Source organism: Canis lupus, chromosome 37, assembly GCF_048164855.1.
Source record: "Canis lupus baileyi chromosome 37, mCanLup2.hap1, whole genome shotgun sequence".
In the NCBI taxonomy this organism is placed as follows: Eukaryota; Metazoa; Chordata; class Mammalia; order Carnivora; family Canidae; genus Canis; species Canis lupus.
In genome coordinates this window covers 9,904,811-9,915,655 of record NC_132874.1, presented here as the reverse complement: position 1 = coordinate 9,915,655, position 10,845 = coordinate 9,904,811, and the positions used below count along the sequence as shown (strand labels likewise).

At 43.8% G+C, this 10,845-nt stretch overlaps 1 protein-coding gene across 10 annotated transcripts in view; it reads right to left on the bottom strand.

Moving 5' to 3' along the window:
* Nucleotides 1–772: 772 nt before the first annotated feature.
* The window catches only part of KIF13A (kinesin family member 13A), a 211,227-nt gene continuing 201,154 nt past the window's right edge, over nucleotides 773–10,845 (bottom strand). For all 10 annotated transcript variants that reach the window (XM_072814303.1, XM_072814305.1, XM_072814307.1 and 7 more), the window contains 2 exons: nucleotides 5,185–5,976; nucleotides 773–2,441 (listed from right to left, as the gene is read on the bottom strand). In XM_072814303.1, the coding sequence (XP_072670404.1) occupies nucleotides 2,421–2,441; nucleotides 5,185–5,976 (813 nt within the window). In that variant the 3' untranslated portion in view covers nucleotides 773–2,420. The remainder of the gene's footprint in view (nucleotides 2,442–5,184; nucleotides 5,977–10,845) is intronic.

Here is a 10,845-nt window from a genome sequence, read left to right as displayed (position 1 = left end):
GGGGCACCGGGGTGGCTCAGGCCTTCAGCTCGGGTCATGATCTCAGGGTCCTGGGATTGAGCCCTGCTTAGGGCTCCCTGCTCAGCAGGAGTCTGCTTCCCTCTCTGCCTCTGTCCCTCCCCCTCATTTGTGTGCAGGCATATTTTCTTTCCCTCAAATAAAAAAAATGTTTATATATATACATATATATAAATATATATATGTTTTGTTTTGTTTTGTTTTTTAAGAAAGGCTGGCTACCATGAACAACTTCAATTTTTCTGAAAATGCTGTGTGCTACCATTTTAAGATAAACCTCTCCCACTGTGTGTCGGGTGGCAGGACACTGCTCTGTGCTCTGTGAACATGGAAGACACACCTTGTCCTGTCTGCTGTGGATGTCGCATTGATTGGTTTGGAAAGTGTGAGATTCGGGCCAGCCCTTCTGCACTCTGAAGGCCTTCTGTCCTTCCTTCAGAGGCCTGTTCTCACCCGACACGACACGACACGGAGGGGAGACTGATGCAAGCCTGCCACCCTCCCGCTCCCCCCACCTCTCTCTCTTGGTTTTCCAGCAGTAAACACGTAATAACAGCGGCACCCATGGCACCCACTGCTGTGATAAATATCAAATGTTGGGAACGGTGCCTAGAACACAGTAAACTCCCAATGAATATTGGCTTATTCATATTGGATAATTTTGGTTCAGGCTACGAGGACCCACATGTACGTATGAACATGGGAGATTAGATCTGCAGCTAGTGGCAGAGTTATTAAAGACAAACAACTGATGTTTTAAAATCCGAATTAGACAGTCTGTATTCTAACACATGCGCGCGCACACACACACACACACACATAATCTGTACCAATTAAATACAATAAAGTTGAAAGAGCATATAAATTACAGTTTTTCTTTTTTAAAACAGACAATAGTAAAACACTACAGTCGGCTCACTATACACAAAATCATGAACAGCAGCTTTTCATTAAAGTCTCCCAAAATCTTACTCCTTTACTGATGCTAAGAACTTCAAGAAAAAGGTACAGCAGGCTGTACACATTCTCTCTCTCCCACAATGTATTTATTGCTGTACATCCACACCAACTTTACAGGCATCTACAGAATAGGTGCATAAAGTACTTTTGTAAAAATGTCCACACACATAATCCCTTGACGTCCCCGTTAGCAGGAGGACTTTGCAAACGAAGATGTGGACAGCAGTGTCCTCTGTACTCCAATCATCTGCTGCGGTCATGGTGAAGCGGGCACCTGTGAACTTTGTAGCTCATCCCATCTCCCCAGCGTTTTCCAGAATTTAAAGTAAAAGAACGACAGCAAAACCACACAATGAAACCTACCAATCCAAAACAAAAAACCACAAAAAGACCAAAAAAAAAAAAAACCAAACAAACAAAAAAAAAAACAACACCCTCTCCCCTCCCCAAACCCAACTCCAGACTCGTCCTCCTGTTTGCTTACAATAAGTAATACTGCTCTCTGCGTCCCACCTGCCTGGCCAGGCCAAACCAAGGGATAAGGAAGGCTGGAGTTAGAGCCCCAGGCATTGTCGAGAGTTACAATACAATGTCACGTCAGCAGGCGGTGGGCCAGGTGGAAGACCAGGGAATAGAGCTGTGAGCTTTTTCAGTGTGCTTATGAGACAGGATAGAGAACGGCTACACGTGGCCTGGTAGCCAGGAGGAGTATGGCACCAAACTTGCAGTCAGGACACATATGTACACATAACAATAAGAGTGGACAGCAAAAACGTTCAGTCTTATGTTAAGTTCTTTGGTTGTAAAGAACAGCGTTCTGTAACCTTTTCTGCAAAGAGGGCTCTGCAACCTCATTCTTAGGCAATCGAATCTTTTTCATCTGCTCACGTATCAGAGATTACCTAAGTTGCTCTGTAACCAAGTCCAGTACCTTATGATTTTCTACAAACCACTTTTATCTGCATTTTCATGTGCAGTCTTGTCTGTCTCTGAACATTCTATAGATATACATTTCATATACATCATATATATTATTTATAAAAAAAAAAGCATTGACTCCAGATTCTACAGTAAGAACTGATTAAAATTAATTGTACAAGAATAAAGTCTGTTTGAATCTGTGGAGGATTCTACACAGTGGGTGTGTGTAGTAGTCAAGTGCAAACAAAAATACTGCCACTGAATTCAATCCAGGGTTTTCGGTTTTCTCTGGCTTTCTGGAAAAAAAAAAAAAGCAGAGGCTGCCGATTTACCCGAGTGACAAAGTGCTGCCTCTCCCAGCTCGGGAGGAGAAAGGAGGTGGCCCATGGAGCACATGGCTTCTCCACGCTGCTCTGAGGTCCCGGCTGGGCCGCAGCATGTTGCAAAGATGGGGCTGGTGCTTTCACAAGGCAACCGGAGCGAAGATGCCATGGCCTGCGAGAAGCGCCTGCTGCCGCCTTTCACCGAGTGGTCGTGCTGCCCTAGTAGGTTCAAGCAGAGGCCGGTGAGTTCAAGGTCTTGATCCTCCTTCACTCCCGACTCCAACACACACACAAGGAGGGGCTCTCCCTGAAGGGACCCATGGGATCCAACAGACTATAGAATCCAGTTCTAGGATTTACACTGTGCGAGGGAGAAACCCAGCCCCGAGGTGAGGCTTCTAGGAAAAGTAACAACAGCAAGACCCAAAGTTAAAGTACAAACTGGTTACTGCAAGTTTCTAAAACCAAATCGTAAAAAAATATAATAAAATAAAAAAATAAATAAATAAAACCAAATCATGTTAGAACAAAAATATTAAAACAATTTTTATTTTAAAGGAAAAAGATTGGGGATTCCTAGGTAGCTCAGAGGCTTAGTGCCTGCCTTCAGCCCAGGGCATGATCCTGGAGACCGGGATCGGGTCCCACATCAGGCTCCCTGCATGGAGTCTGCTTCTCCCTCTGCCTGTGTCTGTGTCTGTGTTTCTCATGAATAAATAAATAAAATCTTTAAAAAAAAGAAAAAGAAAAAGAAGATTCATCACAATCCCACATTACCCTGATACCACAAATACTGTTGTTAAATTCCACGTTGAAAGCAGAATCTTTGGCAGGAACACACTATTCTGGAGTGTCTGAAAACAAAAGGTGGGGTTCCTGTTCGTTGGTTCTAAATAATCCAAGCAATGGAACAGAGGAGGGACTGTTGCCTCTCCCCCATGTGGCCCTCAGACACCCTGTCACTGCAGCAGAGGGCGCTGGGAAACCCCGAGGCCCCTGCTCCCCCTGCACTGAAGCAGAACGCCAGGTGACTCCTGGGGTTTTGAATTTTAAAGAGGCATCCTCCATACCGCCCAGTGGGTCTGCTGCACATTTAGGTTTGAGAGGCACTGTCTGAGGGTAGAGTCAGCCCCAAGGACTTCTTGGAGGGGGGCCTGCGGGCTGAGGTGGACCAGCAGTGCGGATTTTGCCTGGAGTAGTGGAGGATGCCGAAGACTTTGAAACGAATGTTTTGTTTGCAAGAACAATAAGGAGTGACTTTATTTTTTGTCTTACATTGGGGGGTGGGGGTCTTTTTTTTTTTTTTTAATTCTAAGAAATCATCATTTGGGTTTTTGCAGTTTATTGAGGCGTAAGCTGCATAAGTGACCACACCCTGAAATCTTAAGGGAGTAAAGCTTGTGGGGTGGGGGGAGCCACCAAACCGGAATAATTTCCTCAACAAAGCAGAGACTGAATGGCACCACCATCGATTGATCGATCGTCTTCCTAGATTACCTTTCTAGTTCTGTCCGAGCCTGGTTTTGCTGCGTTCTGGTACCCTGTCCCCCTCCCACTGCTGCCGTCGGGGTGGGGGACCAGAACACGGACTCTAAACGGACAGCAGAGCATCTCTTATTTACACAATTTCCTCTCTTCCTTCGTACTCTTAGCAAATACTCATATTGTTCTTTTTTTTTTTTAATTTTTATTTATTTATGATAGTCACACAGAGAGAGAGACAGAGAGAGGCAGAGACACAGGCAGAGGGAGAAGCAGGCTCCATGAACCGGGAGCCTGACGTGGGATTCGATCCCGGGTCTCCAGGATCACGCCCTGGGCCAAAGGCAGGCGCTAAACTGCTGCGCCACCCAGGGATCCCCGATATTGTTCTTTTAGTTTAGGAATCAAACTAAAAAATTAAGCTGTTGAACTATAATATAAAATGAAATATTGGGATCCCTGTGTGGCTCAGTGGTTTAGCGCCTGCCTTAGGCCCAGGAAGTGATCCTGGAGTCCCAGGATCGAGTCCCATATCGGACTCCTTGCATGGAGCCTGCTTCTCCCTCTGCCTGTGTCTCTGCTTCTCTCCCTCTCTCTGTCTCTCTCATAAGTAAATAAATATTTATAAAATAAAATAAAATAAAACATTATAATAAACCAACATGGTACCTTCCAAAACCCATATTTCAACTGCTCTGGGCACCAAATGACTTTTTTTTTTTTTAAAAACAATTCTACGATGTATGCCTCCCTCCTCCCTGACCCCCCTGATACCCCATTTTAATGTGTCTGAAATTGGAATGTGTCCAACAATTACTGGTGTGATGCATTTTAACTGGAAGCTTTTTGTTTTGTTTGTTTGTTTTTTGGTAATGATGCATCAAATAATGGTTTAGTCTAAGAATTAGAGAAATTACAGATTTGATGACATAAGGCAGATTCTATCTGAATGCCTTGGGACAGCCTGTATTTAAACTTCTCAGGGAATGAATGTGAGGTTGAATGATCCTTATTCAGCATCGACCCATAAGCCAGTCAGAAACGCCACCAGTGGTTAGGGCACCTGGGTGGCTCAGCGGTTGAGTGTCTGCCTTTGGCTCAGGGCGTGATCCCCGGGGTCCTGGGATTGAGTCCTGCATCGGGCTCCCCACAGGGAGCCTGCTTCTCCCTCTGCCTATGGCTCTGCCTCTCTCATGAATAAAATCTTGGGGAAAAAAAAAAGATGGAAACACCACCGGCCCTAGATAATCTATAATTCTACTCTGACACAGTGCAAGCAGGTGCACAGCCAGAGAGAGCCGGCTGGGCAGTGATGTGAGGTGAGCTCGCTACCCAGGGGGCTCACCTGGCCTGTCAGCAGCATCTGAGGAAATCTCTCCCACTAAGTCATGCGGTGAAACGCCTCTGGGGGTTTGTGTACACAATCAGCCGTGCTCACCAATGGTACAGAACATAGAGGACAGCCTCTGGAATTTATTACCTGGTCATTCTCTGCCGAGGAATGCAGCTGGGCAGGGTCCCGAGGCCCGTCTGAGATACTCTTCTTGTCCATTTTACTTGGCAGGTTCCTTCTACTTGAAAGCTCCCCAGTAGAAGAATCTGTCAAACCATCAAAATCTTTCCCGTCGGATACACCCATAAACTCTGTGAAAGAATGGTCCTCCAGGATGTTTGTGGTGTGTTCCACGGTCACTTCCCTGGGGTAAAATTCTCTGGCTGGTTGGCCATTTCTGCTGGAGCAGGCGTCTTGTTCTGAACAGGAGCTGGTCCTACAGAGGACTTTGGAGTTTTTCTCAGGGATGCTTTGGGGTGATGGGCTCCCTTTGGCTAAGGCACTGTTTTCCTTGAGTGGCACCAGAGCGATCTTCTCTTTTACCAAGCCTCTTTCGACTTCAGTCAACTCTTTGTTTGAGGACGGTCGGGAGTCGTGCACAAGGGACGGTCCGCAATGCTCACTGGGGTCTGTGTCCTTGGTCTGCGTTGCTAGCTGGTCGGAGCTGTCACTAGAAGGGACTGCCATGTCGGACAAGGTGGCATTGGATGCACTGTGGGAAAAGTAGCCGCTGGTGATACTGCTGGTGGTAGGGCTACGGGACACTTCTTTCTCCAAGACCCTTGAGTTCACCAGATCCGCTTTAGAAGAAAACCACTCCCTATTCTCCAAGCTGGCATTGTAAACACTGAAGTCGGCGAACTCCACGGGTACGTAAGGCTGTGAACTTATCAGCTTCCTGTTAAGAGCTTCCAGATCATTTTCCTCCTCCTCAGAGTCCTATATAGTAAGGAAGGAAAAGTCACTCATTAGCTCCTTATGGCGACTTCACTGTTGAGCCAAGTTTCAATATAGTCCTATTAAAGACATTCACAGTCACATGTTTAGTGGGCCTGCCTGCCTTCCTTTCTTCCTTTTTTTTTTTTCTCTCTCTCTCTCTTCCTTCCTTTCTTCTTCTCTCTCTCATCCCCCCCCCACTCCCCCCTCCCCATGTTGGTTAGATGCTGTCACCTATGGCACATACAAGTACACTATTCTCAGAGGTCTGTGAGCATAAACCCATTATCACCTAATACGGAGATTTCTCTCTTCTGTGCTCACTCAGGGCTAATTGGAAATGCTTCCTTTGCTGGTTGAAGTGCAGGAGACTTTCAATTAATTTTAATTACTGATTAGCTTTCAGTTGTGATGTTTTCCCCTTTTGTAATTGAATGAGGAAGGGGCAGCTGGAGGCAGAGAAAAGCCGTTGCTTCACCTGTCCTTACAATCCTCACTTTGGGAAGCCACATGCAGGTAAGCGAGTGCTTTGAAGGTTTCAGAACTATTTTATGGGGAGAGAGGGCAGTAAAATCAGGACCTCAACAGTGGCAAAAGAACACCATTTCAAACTCGTTCCCAGTGTTATATTAAACACTGTAAGGCTATAACATACTAATAGCCTTACAATGAACACTTTCTAGGGGTTTGGAGAAACATGGATGGAGGATTTGGCCAGGTGAGAAAGGTACTAAGATTTCACTGAAAATCTCCTTCATCAAATAGCTTTAGAATTCTGTTTGTAAACACTGATAAATATGCAGAAGTGGGTATTCTCGGCTCCCCAGCCTGTCTCTAAATCAATGATTCTTTTGTATTTGGTGGAAAACAATATAAAACATATGGATGTTTTATGTTCAAATAAAAGTAAATGATAAATGGTGCCTGCTGGCTCAGTCAGTAGAGCATGTGGCTTTTGATCTTGGGGTCGGGAGTCTGAGCCCCACTTTGGATGTTGAGCATACTTAAAAAGAAAAAAAAAAGATATTACTACTTAGTCATTTTAATTAGCCTCATAAGCATCTGATGACACTGCAAATATTCTTTTTCTCTTAAAACATGACATTTAGTGAGTATTCATCAGGCATCCACTCTATGCCAGCCATTGTCCTAAGACCTGAGAATACCAGTGTTGAGCAAAAACAGGCACAGTCCCTGCCTTCATGCAGTTATGACTTTAAGCCCTGGCTCTTAGCACAATCTTGGACCATGGAATCTTGGTGGATGGAAATTTTATTTGGTACAAAAGCAGACAGACTGTAAAGACCTAGAACCAATGCACTAACCCTATTCATTCAAGTATCATTTGAAGAGATTGAGGAGAGACGGAGAGAGAGGATGGGGAAGGGGAAGAAGAGCATACTCAAAGGACATGGCAGATGGCAGTTGACAAATGAACATAAATTTCATCTACTGAATTTTATAGTAATTTCTTTTGCATAAGATGTTAACTACCTAAATCAATACCTTAATACTCTTCAGTGCTCCTTAGGTTTTGAAATAAGTTGAATATACATTACGTAAAAGCATCAGTTGTCTTAATTCCATGGCTATTAATCAAAGGTGAATATCAAGTATCAGTGATAAAAATTCTGGAAGTTAGCAAAACAAAATTTTTAGCAACTCTAATCTTGCCATCTTACTTTTAGCTACATTCTACATTAACTACCACTGTCAAAAAAAGGGGGTTGAGGGAATAGTTGGAAAGGAGCAAAGATTGGACAGATCGAATCAGTAGTTTTTGCCTGTATTTTCTAGATTCTCTACTTGATATATTTAGACTCAAAATTGAATTTCTAGTGTTTGTATCCTTGTATTTCCTTCTATTCCTTTTAAAGTATGCTCCATGTTCAACGTGGGGCTCAAACTCACGACCTTGTAATCTAGAGTCAGAGTTGCATGCTCTCCCAACTGAGCCAGCCAGGTGCCTTGCCTTGTATTTCCTTCTGTTTTAAGCTGGCAAAGAAATATAATTTCCCAAGCCCAGGAGTCTTTGATGCAATTAATTACTGAAAAGTTAGTTGTTGCAAGGAAAACTAAATCTGAATATAAGAATTAGTAATCTGAAGCTCCTTTTTATGCCTGCAGTTTTTTCTTCTAAAGCCTGAGGAAAGACCTGTCATCCTAAAATATAATTTTGCTGAATGAAATATTCAATCATGAGCTTACTGTATAGAAACAGGTGCACATTTATCAAACTTGTGAAGATAAAAACATTATTCCTAAAGCATCAGAATGAGCTTAGTAAAACTGAAGCATTGACAAAAACCCCCAAGACATTAAGTTCAATTAGGGATCAGTACATAGTTGTGCACTTAGGATAGGACTGTTGGAGGGAATGACTCAAAGAAAGAGGCTAGAGGACTAGGGACAAGTACTTCCAGAAACATGAAAACCGAGATGAAACATTTCCCAACATGTAAGCAGACTGAAAGTTTATCAAGTTGTTGCCTTCAAGGGACAAAGAGGACTTAATTGGCTTAAACTGTACCTTAAAGGAATCTGGTTAGATAGACTTCCTACTCCAGAAATATTTATCATTTTGTCTTAAAGGAGATGAAGGTTAGCACCTTCCTACAATGTCTTAGGGACAAGAAAGACTAAAACCCTACCTAAAAGTGAAGCATGGAGTCAAGTTCTCAAGCCTCTCTATAGCTACAGTCCTCATGATTTGATTTTTGCAATTCAGTTTATGCAACTGATATTTACGTATAGACAAAACAGCTTGATTTTAAGAAGGGATCAAACCCCCATAAAAGCAGTGACTCCTTGCAAGAAGTTTCACTTGATTAAAGTCATTTCACTTCCACTGGAATGGGGTCTGTGCTGTCCAGGAGGGAGACGGTTTCTTTTCGGAAGGACTGTATCAGCCTAGGGCCCCAGTACTTCTGTCCATGGTGCTAAGAGGCCGGCAGCTTTTTGGAAACAGCAGCAGCAGGGCAATTGAAACTGCACTATTTGGGGGAGCACCTGGAGTCACTGGGGCCAGCCCAATTCTGCTGAGGGATGGGGCCTTTGTTCTCACCAACTGTGAGACCTTGGGTGAGCCACTCATCAAGTCCCTTGTTTCTTTTTCTGTAAAATGGAGAAATAAACCAGGGAGTCGGGGTGGCTCAGTCAGTTAAGCATCTGCCTCCAGTTTAGGTCATGATCCTGGGGTCCTGGGATTGAGCCGCACATTGGGCTCTCTGCACTTCGGGGAGTCTGATCCTCCCTCTCCCTCTGCACCCCACCTCGTGCTCTTGCTTGCTCTCTCTCTCAAATGAATAAATTAAAAAATCTTTTAAAAAATGGAGAAAAAGGGATCCTTGGGTGGCTCAGCAGTTTAGCGCCTGCCTTTGGCCCGGGGCGCGATCCTGGAGTCCCGGGATCGAGTCCCACGTCAGGCTCCCGGCATGGAGCCTGCTTCTCCCTCCTCCTGTGTCTCTGCCTCTCTCTCAATCTCTGTGTCTATCATGAATAAATAAATAAATAAATAAACCTTAAAAAAAAAGAGGAGAAATAAACCATATGCTGTCTATGCAAGACCCAAGAAGAGGGAGAAGTGATTTACTTTCTACTCTTCTGCTTCATGACTTAAAAAAAAAAAAAAAAAAAAAAAAAAAAGATGGACTCCAAAGGCATATTGTTGTCTTTATCTTACTCAAACAAGACATGAGGCACATTTATGTATCTTCCCAAACTGATAAAACAATAAGCCCTGCTTTAAAAATTAAGGTTAGCTATATATTTTATGTGAAATTATAAAAAATTACTTCAACCTCCCTGGATCAGACCAAACCACTGATTCACACTATGATTCTTCAAGAATGGAAAAGGAAGGAGAGTGAATGGGGGAACAAAGGGATAAAACAGTATGTCCATTTGTAAGAGGAGAAATAAAATGAAAGCTTCCCAAAGACAATCAGAACCTCAGATCAAGCAACTGATATCCTTAAAATCTATCAAAACATCCTGAAAATGCTATCTGAAATAAATCAGTTAAATAGGTTCGAAGATGAAGAATACTGAGATTTCTCTCTCTCTCTTTTTTTTTAAAGATTTTATTTATTCATGAGAGACACAGAGAGAGGCAGAGACGCAGGCAGAGGGAGAAGCAGGCTCCATGCAGGGAGCCCGATGCAGGACTCGACCTCTGGACTCCAGGATCAGCCCTGAGCCAAAGGCAGACACTCAACTGCTGAGCCACCCAGGTGTCCCAGACTTCTTTCTCTTATTGAAAAAAAACATTAAGTTTTATTTACTTAAGCACTTTCTACACCCAACTGGGGCTGGAACTCATGACCCTGAGATCAAGAGTCACACTACCGTCTGTGTGCCCCTTGATCCTGGGGTCCTGGGATCGAGCCAGCCCACACAGCCAGCCAAGTACCCCTTTCTCTTTTTTAAAAGATGTTGTTGTCTTGAGCCAGATTTATTATTTTTTTTCTTAAAGATTTTATTTACTTATTCATGAGAGACACAGAGAGAGAGGCAGAGACATAGGCAGAGGGAGAAGCAGGTTCACTGCAGGAAGCCTGATGCGGGACTCGATCCCGGGACCCCAGGATCACACCCTGAACCAAAGGCAGATGCGCAACCGCACCCAGGCATCCCTTGAGCTAGATTTCTAAGGAGAGTCGAGGTAGATCTCTCAAGATTCAGGCAAGATTGTACCGTCAAATGCTGCTCAGTGGCCTTCAAGGTGTGTTTGATCACATAGAGCCTAACTGCTGCTGAGAGTTGCTGAGTTACGAGAAGCTGGTTCCAACCTACCCTCTGCTAGCTAAAAAGTTCTGAGATGGGTTTTATTTAAAAATATTACAAGGAAAGTAAAGAAAACAATGAGGCAAA